Below are 25,097 nucleotides of genomic sequence, written 5' to 3'. Positions count from 1 at the left end.
ATTACGCATTGTGATAAAGTACATAAAGAGGTGTGTTTATTGTGCAGACTTACAAATTTCTCTGTTGCTGTTACGGAGAGCTTATGGTCATTTGGAAGATGATCCTCTGTGAGCAACCCTCCCCCACCTTTACAACAGCTGTTTAGGACATATCATTATTTTTAATTTTACAACCTGGTTTATGAGCTTTATTGGGCATTAAAAAGGTTCCTTATCACGCCAAAACACTGCCCAAACTAAAAGGAAGTAATGTATTAAAAGTAATATAAGTAATAACTAACCTGTTCATATATCTGTATAGACCGGAACTGTGCTGTGGCAGCAAGAAGCTCATAACAACCTGGTAATTAATAAATAAGAAAAACACCTCTCTCTCCACTGTTTTGCGAAGTTGTTTTTGTTGTGTTGTGGATATTTCTCACGGGAAGTTACGAAGATTCTCTGCACAGAGGGTTTTTTCATACGACAGGATTGGATTTCTCGCCCTGCAGTGATCTGTTTTAGTGTTTGTCTGCTTTTAGTTCACGGTTAAATAAATTTGGAGGATGCGGGCATCGATCCCGCTACCTCTCGCATGCTAAGCGAGCGCTCTACCATTTGAGCTAATCCCCCACTGGCGTCTACAGTTGATCACAGGAATCCTAGGCTCGCTGACCGTGACCGTGGAGCGCTAGAAGCAGGAATACTGAAAAGAGGAACTATCCCAGTATAATTTCCAGAAGCAAAGCCCACGTGTGTCCGTTCACAACATGTGTGATCAGTAAAGGTCACTAAAGTAGACTTGTCTTAGAGTACTGCACCTCTAGTTATTAAGTTAAACATGTAAACAGGGTGACCCAAGGTCTCACACTGGTTTGATCCCAAACCTCTGCTGATAATGACCCATGCCTTTTTTCAGTAAATGGTAAAAGTTACTACACTCCTCCCTCTTCTCATTTGCTGTGGTTGATGCTGTGGGATATGATTTATTTTTGGTCCTGCGTCAATACACAGTCCGAAAATATCTGTTCGATTGACCAGATTAATTTTACTTTCATCTCTGAAATACGCTATATGTATTTGCTGGTGATTCGCTTCAAAGTCCAACCTTTCTTACACATTTTAAGACGCTCGCTGTCTGATGACGTCACTCGGCGGAGTCTCATGTGGGGGATTAGCTCAAATGGTAGAGCGCTCGCTTAGCATGCGAGAGGTAGCGGGATCGATGCCCGCATCCTCCAAAAGAATTTATTTTAGGCACAGTGAAATACCCGGAAAGTTTAGTTTAACCGCCTGGGTTTGTTCAAAATCACTACCCTTTTATCTTGTTCGTGGCCAAAAATGTCCAGGTCTGTAATTTTTATTATTTTTATGATTTTTGCCATTTTTCTGCATAAAGCTTTTAACTAACTTCAGTTCTTTCCATAAATGTAAAATAGTTATTAATTTTTACATTTTTGACCAAAGCCAGTTTGATTGTCCACTGCACTAGATGGAAGACAACCTCAATTCTCACAATTATATATATTTGCAGTGCTACTGGAATTTCTTGTATTATTAATAGTACATTAATAGACATGTAATTTATTCACATCAACACTGATTATAATGCATAGTTATTTTTGTGAAGGGAGAGCAAAAACATAAAAACTCCCTCTCAGCTTGTTCGTGGCCAAAAATGACCCATGCTTTTTTCAGTAAATGGTAAAAGTTACTACCCTCCTCCCTCTTGTAATTTGCTGCGGTTTATGCTGTGGGATGTGATTTTTTTTTGGTGCTGCGTCTCCAAGAAGAGAATAAAAAGTCCGAAAATATCTGTTCAATAACCAAAATTAATTTTACTTTCATCTCTGAAATACTCTTTCTTACACATTACATATTTCAAGACTATTTATCAGTGTATGATGACGTCACTCGGGGTAGTCTCCCGTGGGGGATTAGCTCAAATGGTAGAGCGCTCGCTTAGCATGCGAGAGGTAGCGGGATCGATGCCCGCATCCTCCAAAGAATATTGTTTTAGGCATCGTCACAAAAACATATGTTTGCACAGTGAAATCCCTCTCATCACTTACTCGGACGGTTCAGTTTAACCCTGGGTTTGTTCAGAATCACGACCCTTTCAGCTTGTTCGTGGTCAAAATTGTCCACCAACATATTAGGTCTGTAATTTTTATTATTTTTTATATTTTTATTATTTTTAAACCCCTTGTTTACGTTTCCAAAATGCTATAAAATTAATATATCTTTAAAAAAATCCACTTTCATTGACTTGATTTTAATTCAAATTCAGAACTTTAACCCTTTAAATACAATTCACTTTCACAGTCCAACCTCTCTCACACATTTTAAAACTATTTATCGGTGTCTGGTGACGTCACTCACTGACTGATTCAAGCGGCTTGTAATATTATTGGCCACCAGATGCCACCAAAGACGATGGTGTTAAAAAGTAATGAACCTTTGAGTAATGAACCCTTTTCTATACAAGCTTCAGTGTTTCAGAAAACTTAATTTGGCCAACACTAGTAACCTCGTGCACATAAAACTTAGAGTGTATTCAAAGTAAATAAAGTTTATTTATTTATTATACAGACTTTAAAGATACAAATTTTCTGTTGATGTAAAACTAATGCTAGAGCACTTGCTCCACATGCACAGGCAGTTAAAAAAAAAAAAAACGTTGGCAGACAGTAAATCTAGTTTAGGGTAAGTCTTTCTTTAAAAGTGACTATTTTACTATTTAAACTATTTAAAGCCCAGTAACAGAAAGGTCTGGGCTTTCCTTGACATCAAAGAAAAGCATCATGGGACATCATGGGAAAACAGAGGAAAAGAAAAACATAAATGATCATGTTGCAAAATAATGTTATTACATATTCTTTGTAGTGAATATAAAACATCTACAATAATGAATAAAAAACAGGAAAACTTCAGAAAATCGAAAAGTCTGAAAAGCAAATAAAATAAGATAAAAAGAAAAAGCTAACAATGTTCTCTAAAAAGAGGTAAAACTAACTATTTGTAGTTTATATCAAGGACACAATACAAAATAAAATATTAAAGCTTGACATCTTTCAGCCAAGTAAATCATTTACTATTTGTATTGATTCATTTTTATTTGGACTGATCTTTGTAATGATGATGTCCTGTATCTTAAGTGCGCATCAGTCCTTATTTTAACATTGTTTTCTTCAATGATATTTGTTAGGATTGTACGTGATTCATTTCATGTTGAATGCTTCTGTTAAGCCTTTCAGTGCTTGTTCCTTTGTGATGCTTCTCCAGGCCTGTGGAACATCAGCTGGCTTGGCGTCATATTTTTCAGCAAACTGTTCATTGTATTTCACTAAAACATACTTCCAATAGTCCGATGCTTCTACAGAAGGATCTGCTGGAATGTGCCACTCTGGATAATACGCTTTGTAGTCTTTGTAAGGATGCCATTCCTGCTTAGTTAGTGTGTTGCGAAATTTACGTCTACTGTACACATCAGTTGTACATAATGTTTCAACCAGCTTCTCTGTGTCAAGGTTTCTATATCTGCCAAGACCTTGTGGTCGATGCACAGCTGCATGATGCTCAGTGTGTTCTTTCCCTCCAGCCTCACAGGGCACTTTACAAAATGGACACTGTTGTCCACAACCAAACACCCGCTTGAAAAGCTCATCATGTGGTCTGATTGGAAGCTTTTCCAAATCTGCAGCAATATCTTTGGATTTTGAGAATTCCTGCTGAAGTTCTGCTTTTAAGTCTTCTATTGAGGTCTTGAGACTTTTGATAAATGGATAACATGTGCTTTGGATTTGAAACAGGATGGCTTTTTCATCCTCCTCTGATAATAAGATGTCCTTAATTAGATATTTGTGCATGCTGTTGATGAACTCTGTGATGCTTTCCTTGTTATCTTCAAGGTGAGTGCCATCCTTTGCTTTTGATGCCTTATTTAACGCTTCTGTGATTTTTGTAAATATGACCTGCAGGATCTTGTTTTTCAGTTTGCATAAAGTTTCATCCTCTGACATTTTTTGCTTGACGTGCTCATAAATCCAGTTCTTAACATACATTTCATAGTTACTGATGTACCTCACAAAACTATTAAAGTCTTCTTTTTGAAGTAATTCTCTCTGAATGTTGTACTGGAAATAAGAGCGGGAACTGTACTCTGTTGAATGACAGCTGGTCACAATCTCATCTACAATATCTACTCCCAGTGATCTGTTGACATAGTCTTCCACTGCAGGTTTGATGCAAACTCTGGCAAAATCTTTTGCTTTTCGTTGGCAGTGATCTCTGTCTTTATACAAATCGAGAAAGTCTGACAAGTACTGATTCTTGAGCTTCTCCAGCTGATTTTGAGGATTGTTTTTGTACAAGAACTTTTTGTGCATTTCCAGGAACTGCTTTGTGGCAAAGCTACAAATGTGAAGTTTCAGGTCAATCTCAAACTGTATATTTGTTTTGTGGTGTTTGCAACTGTGTTCAAGGAAACTATCGATTTTCTCCAGAAGATCCCTTGTGAAAGACTCATGGTAATCTCCATTTGTCTTTACTGTATCAAGTACAAACTGTGTGCAAGATTCAATTGCACTGTCTGCAGAGCTCTGACAATCATGTTGGAACCAGTTTTTTACCATTTTGAACCAGGAATCTAAATGGACATTTTTAACTTTAAATGGCTGTTTTCCATATTCTTTTAAGCCGTCCTGTAAATCCTTGTTGACTTTCCGGTTTAAGAAATTTTTTTTCAGTTGCATCAGGACTGATCCTGCGATATCTCGGTGTTCCAGACCACACACATTTATTGTTGCGTCTGTCCACATCTTTTCAAACACATCTGTCAGCTGTTCATCTGACAGAGATGTATTTGTGTAGTTACCCAAGAGCTGCATGACCTGCTCTTCAATCAAATCTCTGTATTTTCTCTGTATATCTTGAGCCTTCTTTTTGCTGATCTTTAGCTGAAGGGCACAATCAAGTTTAATGGAGACAGACTGTTGAATTTCTTTGGCAAGGCCAATAATACTTTTAGAGAAATCGTTCTTGTATTTCTCTATCAAATTTACATCTCTGTCTTTCCTTTTATAATAGTGAATTAGTTTCTCCATCATTAGCTTTTGTTGGTGTGTTATTTTGTCAGACAGTTGAGATTTTTTGGAATGAACCACTTTTTCCCAAGTGTTAACTTCTGATTCATTGTCAGTATTTAAGATTTCTAACTCTGCTTCTGTCTGCCAGCAGAAAATGTGTTTTCTGAACTCCCACTCCCATTGACTAAACTCTTTGCAAAGGTTGTCATAAGCATGAGCCACAAGAGTGTTTCTGAAACTAAAGATAAAGTTTTCATATTTGACTGCTCTCCACAGACTTTTCATCCATTCGAGAAAATCTGGGATCTGTGTGGCTTTTCTATCTCTGTCATCTTTCATTATTTCCAAAAGAGTTTTCTTGAAATCTGCTACAGCTTCACTGTAACCTGTGTTCACTGGTGCCATTGGTGGGGTTCCATGCCAGAGTCCAGGGATGTTCCAGTGGTTTTTGTCAATTTTGTAGTCCAGCACATCAGTGAATGCATTAATAGAAGGTTGCTTTTCCATTTTAGCTGCAATTTTGGTCATTTCGTTTAGCTGGTCCAAGAGATGTTTCCTCTCTGTCATGCACTTGGAATGAGCTGAAACACCAGCAACATTTTGGTGTACAAAATGACAAACTGGCTTTTTACCAATTTGCCTCATCCTCAAAAATGCATGCACTGTGATTTGTAGGATATCTTTCATTTCAGTTGCATTCTCCATTGCAATGTTAATAATGGTTACATCACTTAGACCAATGACAAAGGTTGCCAGCTGGTTGTCGTGCTCATAACTGTCTTCTAGTTGTGCCATGTCAGGAGATTTTAGACCTTCTGTATCAATGAGAACTATGAAGTCATATTTCAAATCAGTTTTTAAATCTTCACCAACTTTGAGGAAGACCATATAAGCCCCTCTTGTGCATCGGCCACTGCTGACAGGAAACTGCACACCAAACATGGTGTTGAGGAGTGTTGATTTCCCTGTACTTTGAACACCCAACACAGACACTACCAACAGTCTGCTCTTCTCTCCAACCTTCCTATGAAGCTCCATCAGCACATCTGTCACCCATCTCTCTGGAATATTGGAAGCATCTCCATCCAAGAGTTCTAAAGGATATCCATCAAGCAGCATTTTAGCTACAACACTTGGCAGAGCAACTATTTCATCAACAGTTTTTTGTGAGTGCAAAGAAAACTCATAGATCAGCCCCATCTCTCTCATGTAATGCTCTATTCCTAAAGAGCTCTCCAGCAAAGCTTGATCCAGCTCTGCAATGAGTTCGGACTCTTTCTTCCTGCACTCTTCTTTAAATTTCTTTCTCAATGCGGAGAGTTTTTCCCGTGATTTTGTATCAAGCTTCAGTTTCATCCATTTTAGGAAATAGTTTTGTTCTTCCTTGTTGTTCGTAGATAGGTTAGCAATAAAAGTTCTCATTGCTTTGGACAATTTGTAGGTACTTTGCTCCTTCTTAATTTGCTTCACTTCTTGCTGGAGCTGACATTTGTACTCTTCCAGTCCTGAGTCACCAAAATCTTTTAATCTACACTGTTCCTTTTCCAACTGTGACAACCTCTTCCAGTTATCTCCCTGCAGAGGAAGTTGTTGCTTCTTGTAGTCGGATATATTGCGGACTCCAATGTCCCTCATAATCTCTTCAGCTGCCTTTTCTTGGTTTTCACTCCTGCATTCAGCCACAGACAAACCAAGTTCAACAGCTTTGTCAAACATGTTGATTATTTTCATTGTGGTTACATTTGAGGTCTTAATAGCTGCACAAATATTTTTTGAAAACTCGACAACGTTCATGTTTGAGCGTTTAATTTGGATGCTGGATTTTGGTAAATCTAATTTTTCTTGTGTCACCTTCACAGACAATATGTCTTCTTTTGCATTCCTGTCTTTGACATCAACTACCAAGAACAGTTTTGTTTTCACATTTGGTAGAGAAAGCAAAATCTTCTGCTCATGTTCTTCAACTTTGTCCAGGAACACAAAGACAGCAGTTGATACTTGGTAAAGAAAATTGAATTGTGTGAGCGACTCACAAATGTCTCCTCGCAAATTAGCGAAGGCGGCTGGCTCTGGAAAAATGTCAAGATTTTCTCTTCCACTGGGCAGGTACCAACAAACCTCAACCAGTCCATTGGCAATTTTCTTTTCAATTGCTCCTCCTTCCATTTCTCTGTGAATGAAGTAATTGTGATTCTGTTGACCTCGGCTGAGAATGATATTTAAAAGCTGTGACTTGGATAGGTTGCAGTTTTTCAGCCTCACAAATGAATAGAGTGGTATATCTGCTTGAACAATGTTGTCTTCAACAAAGTGTTTTGATTGAGATAACTCATGTGGAAGCCATTCTTTGACAATGTCTCTCAGAGCCCAAAGCATCAGGTTACACTGACTATTTTTACTATGAGGCATCAACAGTGGGACAGAAAACTGGCACATTGACATCTTGAGGGTCATTTGCTGTTGCAAGAAGCTGTCAGCACATTTGAAAAGTGCTACTATGATGTCAACTGGGTTAAACCTATCGTCAGTGTCATCTGTAGGGCAAAAGTCAAGGTCATATTGATCATTAAACAGATCCTCCTCATGGTTATTATTCGGTACCTGTGTACAGTCCCTGCACTCTGCATTGATTTGAAACAATCTTCCAAAGAAACACCATGGTATATCTTCCACTGTTTGAACAGTGTGATTATATGTGTTGCTTTTGTTGATTTCTAATAGAAGTTGCAGAGTCAGCTTGTTGGGATAAAATTTTTCCAGTCCAAGTTTGGTGATAAAGTTTAACAGGCCTAAAGAAGACAAACAGAGAAGTTGAAATTAAAGACAATAATTGTTAAAAGAACTTCTTTATAATCTGTTACTTAATTGTTGACTATGTTTGTTATTTAACTATAGATATAATTTAGGTGAATGAAATATTCCAAACATAAATAGAATATAAAGGAAAGATAGGATGCAACTGATGTACCATTTTCCTGTTTCATAAGATACTTATATAACTAAATCACCTATTATCAGGGCGACCGTGGCTCAGGGGGTTGGGAAGGTAACCGGAAGGTCGCCGGTTCGATCCCCGGGCTCTCTGTCCTGGTCGTTGTGTCCTTGGGCAAGACACTTTACCCTACTGCCTACTGGTGATGGCCAGAGGGGCCGATGGCGCGATATGGCAGCCTCGCTTCTGTCAGCCTACCCCAGGGCAGCTGTGGCTACAACCGTAGCTTGTCTCCACCAGTGTGTGAGAGTGAATGAATAGTGGCATTATAAAGCGCTTTGGGTGCCTTGAAAAGTGCTATATCAATCCATTATTATTATTATTTGTTTGTAAACACCTTGTAATGTGTTCTATTGCGTCAGAGTTTTTCTTTTTTTTAAAAAGGGTTTTAAATCAATAATAAGAGACAGTTCTAAGTCTGTGTGGCCTCTTGTGGCAAACACTGAAGAGCTGGAGAATGAGTGACAATTTTCTTTTTTAAATTGAAATACCCCCGTAGATATGAGAAAATACTAACAAGCATTTTGTATCTTGAATGTAACGAACATTATCATTAGCTTTAGCTGTTTGCGCAGAGACTAGAATTATGTAGAAACTATGTCGGTGAAATGTCTGTGAAGGTTCTCAGTCATCCGGGTCATCGTAGTCAAAGGAGCTTGAAAAGAAAAGCGTCTGGACTTCTTTAAGTTGCTTGAAGACGTTTCACCTCTCATCTGAGAAGCTTCTTCAGTTCTAAGGTCAAATGGTGGTAGTCCCAGATTTAAACCTAGTGGGAGTTTCCCCCCACAGAGGGACAAAAGGACCTCCATGGGCTCCCCCGTGTCACCTATTGTAGCCAACCTTTACATGGAGGAAGTGGAAAGGAAGGCTCTTGGCTCTTTCAAAGGAAGAGTACCCAGCCACTGGTACAGATATGTGGACGACACCTGGGTCAAAATCAAGACACAAGAAGTGGAATCCTTCACTGCGCACATTAACGCTGTGGATAAAAACATCAAGTTCACCAGGGAAGACACAAAGGACAACTGTTTGCCTTTCCTGGACTGTGCCGTGCACATTGAAGAGAACGGCAAACTCAACATCGAAGTTTACCGGAAGCCCACACACACGGACCAGTACCTCCTCTTTGACTCCCATCACCCTTTGGAACACAAACTTGGAGTAATTAGGACCCTACACCACCGGGCAGAACATGTTCCCTCTAAGCCTGAAGGGAAAAAGAAGGAACACACACATGTAAAGGAAGCACTCAAAACGTGCGGCTATCCTAAATGGGCATTCTTAAAGTCAGCAAAGAGGCACAGAAAAGAAGACCAGACACCAGCGAGGGAGGATAAGAAGGGCAGACGCAACAACATTGTCATCCCCTATGTAGCCGGTGTATCAGAGAAACTCAGGAGAGTTTTCTCCAAGCATGACATCCCGGTGCATTTCAGACCCAGCAACACGCTCAGACAAAAACTGGTTCATCCGAAAGACAAAACTCCAAAACACAGACTTAACAATGTGGTCTATGCTGTACAGTGCAGCGAGGAATGCCCAGACCTCTACATTGGAGAGACCAAACAGCCACTTCACAAGCGCATGGCACAACATAGAAGAGCCACCTCCACAGGACAAGACTCAGCAGTCCATCTGCATCGAGGACAAAGGACACTCTTTCGAGGATGCCAATGTTCACATTTTGGACAGAGAGGACAGATGGTTTGAAAGAGGAGTGAAAGAAGCCATCTATGTCCACTGTGAGCGACCATCTTTGAAGAGAGGCGGTGGTTTACGACACCAACTCTCTGCCATCTATAATCCAGTTTTGAGATCCCTTCCCAGACGCCTTAACGCCCACTCACATCCTGGGCCATCTGATCTCAGGAAATCGCATGATAAGGTGGGGCCAGGTTTCACAATGAGCTCACCCGTAACCCTGGCTGATTGGGACCCACACCCAGTTTCACACCTTGGCTCATGTGATTAGAGGATCATCAGGGGGTCCTTTTATTAGGTATATATATATATATATATATATATATATATATATATATATATATATATATATATATATATATATATATATATATTGTACTATTCTTAGAGTATTGTCTGTCTTGTTAATGTTGGTTTATGTTGGTTTACAATGGAGCACTGTAACAAAAAAATAATTTCCCCCAGGGATCAATAAAGTACTCTGATTCTGATTCTTTTGTCCCTCTGTGGGGGGAAACTCCCACTGGGTTTAAATCTGGGACTCCCCACCATTTGACCTTGGAACTGAAGAAGCTTCTCGGATGAGAGGTGAGACGTCTTCAAGCAATTTAAAGAAGTCCAGACGCTTTTCTTTGCAAGCTCCTTTGACTATATCGGTGAAACACTGTCAGAAATTATGAAATCTTTAGGACTAATAAATCGCCTCTGTCAGTGTGCCCCAGGCAGCTGTGGCTACAATATAGCTTGCCATCACCAGTGTGTGAATGTGTGCGTGAATGGGTGAATGACTGAATGTAGTGTGAAGCGCTTTGGGGTCCTTAGGGACTAAATAAAGCACTATATAAATGCAGGCCATTTACCATTTAATAATCAATAACTGGTGTTTGGTTACTGTTGCTTGTAGCACAACTTAAACTCAACTGGCTATTTTGTTAAAATTGCCCAGGTGACACAACTTTGGAAATAGTGATAATACTGCATGACAGTTGTGTCGAGTAGAAACTAATTCTGGGGCAGACTGTGGTGTGTAGCTCTTTTATATTAGACAACCACTGTTTTGTTGCCACCTTAGATGACCAAAATGACCAAAAACAATTACTAAATTTCTGAATTTACATTAATTAATTTATAGGATTTAATATTTTGTTTATTGTTGTTTTCCTTTTCCATTTAATCAACTTTTTTAGCAGGTCCCCTTTGACTTTAAAACATTAAACTGGCCCTGGAAGCTTTTCTTTTACCAAAAGTAAATTGATTGTTGATGATACTAAGAAAATTATTACATTTAATCCTTTGAACAGTTGAAATTATTCTCATGGTGGCAAACACTAACTACTATGATAAAACTTTAGATGAATAATAAATACATGCAAATACAAAATCTAATACCTTTTAAATCAGAAATGTTGACAATAACAGCATTAATGTGTATGGTACCTGGAGTCTTGTCTTCTGTGTCCATCATTCATGAATCTGGTTGTTCCTCTGTGCTCTTCTCTATAAACCTAAAGACAAAATAATATTTACTTAATATAGAGCTATGAAAAATAATACTTTGACATTAATGAGTCAAATAGACAAACAATGCATACTTCACTGAGTTAACCCATATGGAAAAGAAATAGAACAAACTTATAAAAGACTTGCATAAGATTTGGCCTACTTCATATAGTGAATCATATAAGGCTTATATGATTTACTCATGTAACAGGCCACTTTCTCATTACTTTCATATAATGTTTTAGTAAGTATCCAAAACATACAAGTTTCATTTATATGATTTTTCAAGGGATCTTATATCTGTTTTCACTCTTGTATGCTTTTCATACAAGTTTCACACAAGACAGAACTTTATAAGATTTTTATATATCTTTTCCATATGGGAATACAAAGAACCATGATTTTCCCTTCTGTATATTCTCTTTCATCCTGGTCATAGGGTATCTAGAGTTGTTAAGTCTTTTTGATGATGTTGATCAAGGACACATTTGTGCAAAAAGAAAATTGTTAGAAAATGAAGTTTAGACTTACCTCTCATAGGTTACATGAAACTGTGGTATCTTTTGTCACGGTGGATGATAAGCGTGAACCCAGGCGCCGAGCTCTTGAAGATAAAGAGTGTGTCTATTATAAGTGGTGTCCTCCTCCCAGTGCTCAAAAGGTGCGTGATAGTATTCTGTTCTCCTCCCAGACGCTTCTCCCGTGCTCGTAATCCCACTCCCGGAATTACCCCTCCATATCTGTTCCTTATAAGATAAGATAAGAGATAAGATAAAACTTCATTAATCCCTCGGGTGTGTTCCTCTGGGAAATTCGGTTTCCAAGTAGCACAGCACCGAAAGAATTTACAAATAATAATAAAAAGTGAGTGAGTACATTTCAACATTATACCAGTGGTCTGATTGATGCCACAATGGAGCAAATCGAGCAAAGACTGATAAGTTCGCTGCAATTTCCAGTGTGTGGGGATCATTGGTCACCAACTGCATCACGTGCTACAACCCTGGTCTACATATCACCGTTGATGAACAGCTTTTCCCATCAAAGACTCGGTGCTGTTTCCTGCAGTTTAATGCAAGTAAACCTGACAAGTTTGGGATCAAGTTTTGGGTGGCTTGCGACATCCAAGTACATTTGCAATGTCTTCCCATATCTTGGCAAGGACCCCAATCGTCCCACTGGGGAGAGACTTTCTGAAAATGTAGTAATGAGGCTGATGGAACCATTCCTAGACAAGGGCAGAAATGTTACCACGGACAATTTTTTCACATCGCTTTCACTTGCGCAAAAACTTCTTAGACTGAAAACCACCATCCTCGGCACAGTCAACAAGATTCGCAGGGAAATTCCTCAATCCACTAGTGGATTGGCTAGTCATTCATATGTAAATGTGGTGGAGCTTGCAAGAGAGTTGGCTCACTCTCATGTAGCTGAGAAGAAGGCAAGAAAAGAACAGTTGCTTCGGACACAACCCTCCACACCTAGTCCTGGAAAAAGAGCCATGTGTCAGGTCAAACACAAATGCAAGAACAATCATGCCACTGTGCGATGTGTTCACTGCTACAGATACACATGTGGTAAATGCAGACTACAGATACCATGGCAGTGCCAGGATTGTGAGTGATTACTGAAAATGTTGAAATGTACTCACTCACTTTTTATTATTATTTGTAAATATGTGTACAAATGGTTGGTTTTTTGTACTGTTTTTATCAATAAATCTCAGCAACAAAGGACCTACACCCATGTGTGTTGATTTCTCCCTAAGATGGCAAACTGAAACACTCCAAGTTGGTGACTTTTGGAGATTTATTTCCCTGGATGATTGAGAATGCATCAAGATGAAACACAAAAGGAAGTTCACAGCTTTTAGCAGCTCCCCCACCCCCTCATCCACACACCCCCACTCCCCTCCCTCCAGAATTCCCAGCTAACAACCTAATTTACATATGAATGACTAGCCAATTTAGCTTCCACTTGGCTACCAGCCATTTGGCTGGTGGTGGGTTTTAAAGGTAGAAAGGTAGAAGCCTGGGACTCCTAGTGTTAAGACAGCAAAGAAAGAGAAGAGTGGCAACGGACCGGTAACCCATAACAACGCATGTAAACGCATGGCAACGGACAGTTAACCCATAACAACGCATGTAAACGCATGGCAACGGACAGTTAACCCATAACAACGCATGTAAACGCATGGCAACGGACAGTTAACGCATGGCAACGGACAGTTAACCCATGGCAACGGACCGGTAACCCATGGCAACGGACCGGTTACCATGGCAACGGACCGGTAACCCATGGCAACGGACAGTTAACCCATAACAACGCATGTAAACGCATGGCAACGGACAGTTAACCCATAACAACGCATGTAAACGCATGGCAACGGACAGTTAACGCATGGCAACGGACAGTTAACCCATGGCAACGGTCATATAACCCATGGCAACGGACAGTTAACCCATAACAACGCATGTAAACGCATGGCAACGGACAGTTAACCCATAACAACACATGTAAACGCATGGCAACGGACAGTTAACGCATGGCAACGGTCAGGTAACCCATGGCAACGGACCGGTTACCATGGCAACGGACCGGTAACCCGTGGCAACGGACAGTTAACCCATAGCAACGCATGTAAACGCATGGCAACGGACAGATAACCCGTGGAAACGGACAGTTAACCCATAACAACGCATGTAAACGCATGGCAACGGACAGTTAACCCATGGCAACGGACAGTTAACCCATAACAACGCATGTAAACGCATGGCAACGGACAGTTAACCCATAACAACACATGTAAACGCATGGCAACGGACAGTTAACGCATGGCAACGGACAGTTAACCCATGGCAACGGTCAGGTTACCATGGCAACGGACCGGTAACCCATGGCAACGGTCAGGTTACCATGGCAACGGACCGGTAACCCATGGCAACGGACAGTTAACCCATGGCAACGGACAGTTAACCCATAGCAACGCATGTAAACGCATGGCAACGGACAGTTAACGCATGGCAACGGACAGTTAACCCATGGCAACGGACAGTTAACCCATAACAACGCATGTAAACGCATGGCAACGGACAGTTAACGCATGGCAACGGACAGTTAACCCATGGCAACGGTCATATAACCCATGGCAACGGACAGTTAACCCATAACAACGCATGTAAACGCATGGCAACGGACAGTTAACCCATAACAACACATGTAAACCCATGGCAACGGTCAGGTAACCCATGGCAACGGACCGGTTACCATGGCAACGGACCGGTAACCCATGGCAACGGACCGGTTACCATGGCAACGGACCGGTAACCCATGGCAACGGACAGTTAACCCATAACAACGCATGTAAACGCATGGCAACGGACAGTTAACCCATAACAACGCATGTAAACGCATGGCAACGGACAGTTAACGCATGGCAACGGACAGTTAACCCATGGCAACGGTCATATAACCCATGGCAACGGACAGTTAACCCATAACAACGCATGTAAACGCATGGCAACGGACAGTTAACCCATAACAACACATGTAAACGCATGGCAACGGACAGTTAACGCATGGCAACGGTCAGGTAACCCATGGCAACGGACCGGTTACCATGGCAACGGACCGGTTGCCATGGCAACGGACCGGTAACCCATGGCAACGGACCGGTTACCATGGCAACGGACCGGTAACCCGTGGCAACGGACAGTTAACCCATAGCAACGCATGTAAACGCATGGCAACGGACAGATAACCCGTGGAAACGGACAGTTAACCCATAACAACGCATGTAAACGCATGGCAACGGACAGTTAACGCATGGCAACGGACAGTTAACCCATGGAAACGGACAGTTAACCCATAACAACGCATGTAAACGCATGGCAACGGACAGTTAACCCATAACAACGCATGTAAACGCATGGCAACGGACAGTTAACCCATGGCAACGGACAGTTAACCCATAACAACACATGTAAATGCATGGCAACGGACAGTTAACCCATAACAACACATGTAAACGCATGGCAACGGACAGTTAACGCATGGCAACGGACAGTTAACCCATGGCAACGGTCAGGTAACCCATGGCAACGGACCGGTTACCATGGCAACGGACCGGTTACCATGGCAATGGACCGGTAACCCATGGCAACGGACAGTTAACCCATAACAACGCATGTAAACGCATGGCAACGGACAGATAACCCATGGCAACGGACAGTTAACCCATAACAACGCATGTAAACGCATGGCAACGGACAGTTAACGCATGGCAACGGACAGTTAACCCATGGCAACGGACAGTTAACCCATAACAACGCATGTAAACGCATGGCAACGGACAGTTAACCCATAACAACACATGTAAACGCATGGCAACGGACAGTTAACCCATGGCAACGGACAGTTAACCCATGGCAACGGTCAGGTAACCCATGGCAACGGACCGGTTACCATGGCAACGGACCGGTTACCATGGCAACGGACAGTTAACCCATGGCAACGGACAGTTAACCCATAACAACGCATGTTAACGCATGGCAACGGACAGATAACCCATGGCAACGGACAGTTAACCCATAACAACGCATGTAAACGCATGGCAACGGACAGATAACCCATGGCAACGGACAGTTAACCCATAACAACGCATGTAAACGCATGGCAACGGACAGTTAACGCATGGCAACGGACAGTTAACCCATGGCAACGGACAGTTAACCCATAACAACGCATGTAAACGCATGGCAACGGACAGTTAACCCATAACAACACATGTAAACGCATGGCAACGGACAGTTAACCCATGGCAACGGACAGTTAACCCATGGCAACGGTCAGGTAACCCATGGCAACGGACCGGTTACCATGGCAACGGACCGGTTACCATGGCAATGGACCGGTTACCATGGCAACGGACCGGTAACCCATGGCAACGGACAGTTAACCCATAACAACGCATGTAAACGCATGGCAACGGACAGTTAACGCATGGCAACGGACAGTTAACCCATGGCAACGGTCATATAACCCATGGCAACGGACAGTTAACCCATAACAACGCATGTAAACGCATGGCAACGGACAGTTAACCCATAACAACACATGTAAACGCATGGCAACGGACAGTTAACACATGGCAACGGACAGTTAACCCATGGCAACGGTCAGGTAACCCATGGCAACGGACCGGTTACCATGGCAACGGACCGGTTGCCATGGCAACGGACCGGTAACCCATGGCAACGGACCGGTTACCATGGCAACGGACCGGTAACCCATGGCAACGGACAGTTAACCCATAACAACGCATGTAAACGCATGGCAACGGACAGTTAACCCATAACAACGCATGTAAACGCATGGCAACGGACAGATAACCCGTGGCAACGGACAGTTAACCCATAACAACGCATGTAAACGCATGGCAACGGACAGTTAACACATGGCAACGGACAGTTAACCCATGGCAACGGTCAGGTAACCCATGGCAACGGACCGGTTACCATGGCAACGGACCGGTTGCCATGGCAACGGACCGGTAACCCATGGCAACGGACCGGTTACCATGGCAACGGACCGGTAACCCATGGCAACGGACAGTTAACCCATAACAACGCATGTAAACGCATGGCAACGGACAGTTAACCCATAACAACGCATGTAAACGCATGGCAACGGACAGATAACCCGTGGCAACGGACAGTTAACCCATAACAACGCATGTAAACGCATGGCAACGGACAGTTAACCCATGCCAACGGTCATATAACCCATGGCAACGGACAGTTAACCCATAACAACGCATGTAAACGCATGGCAACGGACAGTTAATGCATGGCAACGGACAGTTAACCCATAACAACGCATGTAAACGCATGGCAACGGACAGTTAACCCATAACAACACATGTAAACCCATGGCAACGGTCAGGTAACCCATGGCAACGGACCGGTTACCATGGCAACGGACCGGTTACCATGGCAACGGACCGGTAACCCATGGCAACGGACCGGTTACCATGGCAACGGACAGTTAACCCATGGCAACGGACAGTTAACCCATAACAACGCATGTAAACGCATGGCAACGGACAGTTAACCCATAACAACGCATGTAAATGCATGGCAACGGACAGTTAACGCATGGCAACGGACAGTTAACCCATGGCAACGGTCAGGTAACCCATGGCAACGGACCGGTTACCATGGCAACGGACCGGTTACCATGGCAACGGACCGGTAACCCATGGCAACGGACAGTTAACCCATAACAACGCATGTTAACGCATGGCAACGGACAGATAACCCATGGCAACGGACAGTTAACCCATAACAACACATGTAAACGCATGGCAACGGACAGTTAACGCATGGCAACGGACAGTTAACCCATGGCAACGGTCAGGTAACCCATGGCAACGGACCGGTTACCATGGCAACGGACCGGTTGCCATGGCAACGGACCGGTAACCCATGGCAACGGACAGTTAACCCATAACAACGCATGTAAACGCATGGCAACGGACAGTTAACCAATAACAACGCATGTAAACGCATGGCAACGGACAGATAACCCGTGGCAACGGACAGTTAACCCATAACAACGCATGTAAAAGCATGGCAACGGACAGTTAACCCATAACAACGCATGTAAACGCATGGCAACGGACAGTTAACGCATGGCAACGGACAGTTAACCCATGGCAACGGTCATATAACCCATGGCAACGGACAGTTAACCCATAACAACGCATGTAAACGCATGGCAACGGACAGTTAACCCATAACAACACATGTAAACCCATGGCAACGGACAGTTAACCCATGGCAACGGACAGTTAACCCATAACAACGCATGTAAACGCATGGCAACGGACAGTTAACCCATGGCAATGGACAGTTAACCCATAACAACGCATGTAAACGCATGTCAACGGACAGTTAACCCATAACAACGCATGTAAACGCATGGCAACGGACAGTTAACGCATGGCAACGGACAGTTAACCCATGGCAACGGACAGTTAATCCATAACAACGCATGTAAATGCATGGCAACGGACAGTTAACCCATAACAACACATGTAAACGCATGGCAACGGACAGTTAACGCATGGCAACGGACAGTTAACCCATGGCAACGGTCATATAACCCATGGCAACGGACAGTTAACCCATAACAACGCATGTAAACGCATGGCAACGGACAGTTAACCCATAACAACACATGTAAACGCATGGCAACGGACAGTTAACGCATGGCAACGGACAGTTAACCCATGGCAACGGTCAGGTAACCCATGGCAACGGACCGGTTACCATGGCAACGGACCGGTAACCCATGGCAACGGACCGGTTACCATGGCAACGGACCGGTAACCCATGGCAACGGACAGTTAACCCATAACAACGCATGTAAACGCATGGCAACGGACAGTTAACCCATAACAACGCATGTAAACGCATGGCAACGGACAGTTAACGCATGGCAACGGACAGTTAACCCATGGCAACGGTCATATAACCCATGGCAACGGACAGTTAACCCATAACAACACATGTAAACGCATGGCAACGGACAGTTAACGCATGGCAACGGACAGTTAACCCATGGCAACGGTCAGGTAACCCATGGCAACGGACCGGTTACCATGGCAACGGACCGGTAACCCATGGCAACGGACCGGTTACCATGGCAACGGACCGGTAACCCATGGCAACGGACAGTTAACCCATAACAACGCATGTAAACTCATGGCAACGGACAGTTAACGCATGGCAACGGACAGTTAACCCATGGCAACGGACAGTTAACCCATAACAACGCATGTAAACGCATGGCAACGGACAGTTAACCCATGGCAATGGACAGTTAACCCATAACAACGCATGTAAACGCATGTCAACGGACAGTTAACCCATAACAACGCATGTAAACGCATGGCAACGGACAGTTAACGCATGGCAACTGACAGTTAACCCATGGCAACGGACAGTTAATCCATAACAACGCATGTAAATGCATGGCAACGGACAGTTAACCCATAACAACACATGTAAACGCATGGCAACGGACAGTTAACGCATGGCAACGGACAGTTAAACCATGGCAACGGTCATATAACCCATGGCAACGGACAGTTAACCCATAACAACGCATGTAAACGCATGGCAACGGACAGTTAACCCATAACAACACATGTAAACGCATGGCAACGGACAGTTAACGCATGGCAACGGACAGTTAACCCATGGCAACGGTCAGGTAACCCATGGCAACAGACCGGTTACCATGGCAACGGACCGGTAACCCATGGCAACGGACCGGTTACCATGGCAACGGACCGGTAACCCATGGCAACGGACAGTTAACCCATAACAACGCATGTAAACGCATGGCAACGGACAGTTAACCCATAACAACGCATGTAAATGCATGGCAACGGACAGTTAACCCATAACAACACATGTAAACGCATGGCAACGGACAGTTAACGCATGGCAACGGACAGTTAACCCATGGCAACGGTCAGGTAACCCATGGCAACGGACCGGTTACCATGGCAACGGACCGGTAACCCATGGCAACGGACCGGTTACCATGGCAACGGACCGGTAACCCATGGCAACGGACAGTTAACCCATAACAACGCATGTAAACGCATGGCAACGGACAGTTAACCAATAACAACGCATGTAAACGCATGGCAACGGACAGATAACCCGTGGCAACGGACAGTTAACCCATAACAACGCATGTAAAAGCATGGCAACGGACAGTTAACCCATAACAACGCATGTAAACGCATGGCAACGGACAGTTAACGCATGGCAACGGACAGTTAACCCATGGCAACGGTCATATAACCCATGGCAACGGACAGTTAACCCATAACAACGCATGTAAACGCATGGCAACGGACAGTTAACCCATAACAACACATGTAAACCCATGGCAACGGACAGTTAACCCATGGCAACGGACAGTTAACCCATAACAACGCATGTAAACGCATGGCAACGGACAGTTAACCCATGGCAACGGACAGTTAACCCATAACAACGCATGTAAACGCATGTCAACGGACAGTTAACCCATAACAACGCATGTAAACGCATGGCAACGGACAGTTAACGCATGGCAACGGACAGTTAACCCATGGCAACGGACAGTTAATCCATAACAACGCATGTAAATGCATGGCAACGGACAGTTAACCCATAACAACACATGTAAACGCATGGCAACGGACAGTTAACGCATGGCAACGGACAGTTAACCCATGGCAACGGTCATATAACCCATGGCAACGGACAGTTAACCCATAACAACGCATGTAAACGCATGGCAACGGACAGTTAACCCATAACAACACATGTAAACGCATGGCAACGGACAGTTAACGCATGGCAACGGACAGTTAACCCATGGCAACGGTCAGGTAACCCATGGCAACGGACCGGTTACCATGGCAACGGACCGGTAACCCATGGCAACGGACCGGTTACCATGGCAACGGACCGGTAACCCATGGCAACGGACAGTTAACCCATAACAACGCATGTAAACGCATGGCAACGGACAGTTAACCCATAACAACGCATGTAAACGCATGGCAACGGACAGTTAACGCATGGCAACGGACAGTTAACCCATGGCAACGGTCATATAACCCATGGCAACGGACAGTTAACCCATAACAACACATGTAAACGCATGGCAACGGACAGTTAACGCATGGCAACGGACAGTTAACCCATGGCAACGGTCAGGTAACCCATGGCAACGGACCGGTTACCATGGCAACGGACCGGTAACCCATGGCAACGGACCGGTTACCATGGCAACGGACCGGTAACCCATGGCAACGGACAGTTAACCCATAACAACGCATGTAAACTCATGGCAACGGACAGTTAACGCATGGCAACGGACAGTTAACCCATGGCAACGGACAGTTAACCCATAACAACGCATGTAAACGCATGGCAACGGACAGTTAACCCATGGCAATGGACAGTTAACCCATAACAACGCATGTAAACGCATGTCAACGGACAGTTAACCCATAACAACGCATGTAAACGCATGGCAACGGACAGTTAACGCATGGCAACTGACAGTTAACCCATGGCAACGGACAGTTAATCCATAACAACGCATGTAAATGCATGGCAACGGACAGTTAACCCATAACAACACATGTAAACGCATGGCAACGGACAGTTAACGCATGGCAACGGACAGTTAAACCATGGCAACGGTCATATAACCCATGGCAACGGACAGTTAACCCATAACAACGCATGTAAACGCATGGCAACGGACAGTTAACCCATAACAACACATGTAAACGCATGGCAACGGACAGTTAACGCATGGCAACGGACAGTTAACCCATGGCAACGGTCAGGTAACCCATGGCAACAGACCGGTTACCATGGCAACGGACCGGTAACCCATGGCAACGGACCGGTTACCATGGCAACGGACCGGTAACCCATGGCAACGGACAGTTAACCCATAACAACGCATGTAAACGCATGGCAACGGACAGTTAACCCATAACAACGCATGTAAATGCATGGCAACGGACAGTTAACCCATAACAACACATGTAAACGCATGGCAACGGACAGTTAACGCATGGCAACGGACAGTTAACCCATGGCAACGGTCATATAACCCATGGCAACGGACAGTTAACCCATAACAACGCATGTAAACGCATGGCAACGGACAGTTAACCCATAACAACACATGTAAACGCATGGCAACGGACAGTTAACGCATGGCAACGGACAGTTAACCCATGGCAACGGTCAGGTAACCCATGGCAACGGACCGGTTACCATGGCAACGGACCGGTAACCCATGGCAACGGACCGGTTACCATGGCAACGGACCGGTAACCCATGGCAACGGACAGTTAACCCATAACAACGCATGTAAACGCATGGCAACGGACAGTTAACCCATAACAACGCATGTAAACGCATGGCAACGGACAGTTAACGCATGGCAACGGACAGTTAACCCATGGCAACGGTCATATAACCCATGGCAACGGACAGTTAACCCATAACAACGCATGTAAACGCATGGCAACGGACAGTTAACCCATAACAACACATGTAAACGCATGGCAACGGACAGTTAACGCATGGCAACGGACAGTTAACCCATGGCAACGGTCAGGTAACCCATGGCAACGGACCGGTTACCATGGCAACGGACCGGTAACCCATGGCAACGGACAGTTAACCCATGGCAACGGACAGTTAACCCATAACAACGCATGTAAACGCATGGCAACGGACAGTTAACCCATAACAACGCATGTAAACGCATGGCAACGGACAGTTAACGCATGGCAACGGACAGTTAACCCATGGCAACGGACAGTTAACCCATAACAACGCATGTAAATGCATGGCAACGGACAGTTAACCCATAACAACGCATGTAAACGCATGGCAACGGACAGTTAACCCATAACAACACATGTAAACGCATGGCAACGGACAGTTAACGCATGGCAACGGACAGTTAACCCATGGCAACGGTCAGGTAACCCAGAACGATCTGACCAGTCATGGACCCAGCAGACTCGGCTCTCACTGAGTGTCTGGAGGAGATGGCTTGGATCCAAGCGATCCTCAACCGCGTCCTCACGGCACCCGATTTGAAGAGCAAGCTTGTAATGGTGAACGTCACTGAGGCTATTATGAAGAGGGCCCAGGAACTGTCGAGTCATGTAATGGCTTCCAGCACCTCCCAGTCACAGCAACCCCACAACCAGTCATCTCCATCGCTGCCTCTCGAGCCTGAGTGTGTCCGTGTCGGCTTGCTGAGATTTGCCACAGCGCCCCTCCCTTCAGTGCCGGCACTGCCCCCCAGCTCGCCAGTTTCCTCTTCGCCATCACGGATTAGTCACTCACCCTCACAGTCTCATTCAGATTTCACATCTCCAGCCTCATTTCTGGCGAGGTTGTGGTCAGAGGATGAGGAGCCAGACCCCACAATTAGCCCTGGTTCAGTCACAACTGCTTCTAGAAAAAAAGTGGCGTTCACGTCATCAACGTACCTCACAAAGGTTTGAAGTGAGTGACTATATTTTGGCTCCTCATGTTTTTTCCAAGGTGAATATTAAAACTAACACTGCCTTACCAGTTCATGGGCCCGGCTATAAAAAGACTGTTTATGATTTTGAAATGACTAAGACTGAGAATTTTTCGGCCAAGTCTTCCACGGACCATCTTATCCCTTTGCAAAATTGTCTAGCTTCTCTGTGCATTGATCATGCCACGAACTATGCTTCCAAGAAGCCAAATTATAAGACTGTTTGCACTGGAAATGCTAGCCATGAGGCTCAGCTAAGCCGCTGTGGGACTGTTATCCAGGCCAGGTTGGAGCCAGGGGCTTAGTTGGAGTTTGTGCAGCCTTTTCCAGTGTCAGCTGGAGAGCCCGAGGAGCCCGTCCAGCCTCATGCCTCGTCAGCTGGAGGGCCCGAGGAGCCCGTCTAGCCTCATGCCACGCCAGCTGGAGGTTTAGCCGAGCCCATCCAGCATTCTGCAACATCTGCTGCAGCGCCACCACCTGGTCCACCACCTGCAGCCGCCATGCTGCCACCTGGTCTCGACGCGACCCAGCCAGAGGTCGTCGCCACGCCTGGTCTCGACGCGACCCAGCCAGAGGACAATGCCTCGCCTGGCCCTGCCACGCCTCAGCCTGGTCTCCTTCCACGTGCCAAGCCAAGTCCAGCACAGCTGTTTCCGGAGCCTGTCAAAACAGTCTGTCGACGGAAACCAACCAAACCATCCAAGGACTATCGTCCACGCCGTTGACCACCAGCCAGTTCTCGTCCACGTCGTCGACCACCTGCCAAGCCACCTGACGGCCAAGCTGCCCGATGGCCTTTGTATGTGCCCACACTGCCGTCGACCGCCAGCCAAGCCCCCTGACCATCTTCGTACGTGCCCAAGTTGCCGCCGGCAGCCAACCAAGCTCTCCAAGTGTGGTCAGCCACTCCCGTTTTCCACGTTGTCGGCCTCCTGACCTGCTCCGTCGCCACTGTTGGACTCGTGGCCGGCCCCCTGAACCCTTGAACTATGGACTACTGAACCGTTGGCCTCCTGGTCGGCCACCTGAACTGTGCAAACTCTTGTGCTGATGTCGTCCTTGTCGGCCCCCTGAACTAATGACCTATGGACTGTTGTGCCGCCGACGTCTGGGTCGGCCTCCTGAAACTTTGAGTATTTGACTTTTTGCCTTGTCTCCCAGGGTTGTGTTATTTGGTCTCATGTATTTGTGTTTTGGGTTCCACTTGAAATTTTTGTTTGTTTTGTTTGTTTGTTTGTTTGTGTAGAAAACCCCTGTGATTTGTGTATATAGACTGTTCCACGGACCCCCTCTAACCACTGCTAAGATGGTACATTCCTCCCATCCTTTGTTTGTGTTTGCGCTGGTTCACTGTGATAGCGCTGGTGGAGCTGGGCTGTTGTACTGAACATGTGTCGTGCGTGTGCGTGAATGATAAGTAAGTGCCTTGTATTTTTTTGTTCTATGGTTGTAACTTATCATACACTTGCCTATGTACATTGTGTGATGCCTTTATAGAGTTTTCCAGCGGTTTGTGTAGCCACGAGACACTGTATATTCACGCTGATTTGACCAAAATGGCGCTACCCTTGTGAAGTGAGCTGCCCAAAGTAAAGATGGAGTCTATCCCTGTGCAGCAGCCCATTTGTGTCCACCAGGGGGTGGTGTTTAGTCATTTCTGTTCAACCCTTTCTGTATTATTTAGACCAGTTTGGTTGACTTTA

General features: G+C 44.6%; 1 protein-coding gene and 3 non-coding genes across 4 annotated transcripts; 2 read left to right on the top strand and 2 right to left on the bottom strand.

The window, feature by feature from the left end:
- Positions 1 to 539: 539 nt before the first annotated feature.
- Positions 540 to 612, bottom strand: trnaa-agc (transfer RNA alanine (anticodon AGC)). The gene has a single exon. It is a non-coding gene; the product is annotated as a tRNA-Ala (tRNA).
- Positions 613 to 1,147: 535 nt separating this feature from the next.
- trnaa-agc (transfer RNA alanine (anticodon AGC)) lies at positions 1,148 to 1,220 on the top strand. Its single transcript has one exon. It is a non-coding gene; the product is annotated as a tRNA-Ala (tRNA).
- A 690-nt stretch (positions 1,221 to 1,910) lies between these two features.
- trnaa-agc (transfer RNA alanine (anticodon AGC)) lies at positions 1,911 to 1,983 on the top strand. Its single transcript has one exon. It is a non-coding gene; the product is annotated as a tRNA-Ala (tRNA).
- Positions 1,984 to 3,200: 1,217 nt separating this feature from the next.
- On the bottom strand, positions 3,201 to 11,221 carry LOC146652539 (up-regulator of cell proliferation-like). Its single transcript, XM_085382987.1, has 2 exons — positions 11,197 to 11,221; positions 3,201 to 7,855 (listed from the first exon to the last, which is right to left on the bottom strand). Exons 1-2 carry the CDS (start codon positions 11,219 to 11,221, stop codon positions 3,201 to 3,203), a joined length of 4,680 nt encoding a protein of 1,559 aa, XP_085239113.1.
- Between the last annotated feature and the right edge of the window lie 13,876 nt (positions 11,222 to 25,097).

Source organism: Rhamphochromis longiceps, linkage group LG15 (genome assembly GCF_057381845.1).
Source record: "Rhamphochromis longiceps isolate RC_006_pf linkage group LG15, R_longiceps_female_GT1.1, whole genome shotgun sequence".
Lineage (NCBI taxonomy): Eukaryota > Metazoa > Chordata > Actinopteri > Cichliformes > Cichlidae > Rhamphochromis > Rhamphochromis longiceps.
This window is presented reverse-complemented; position numbering and strand designations above follow the sequence as displayed.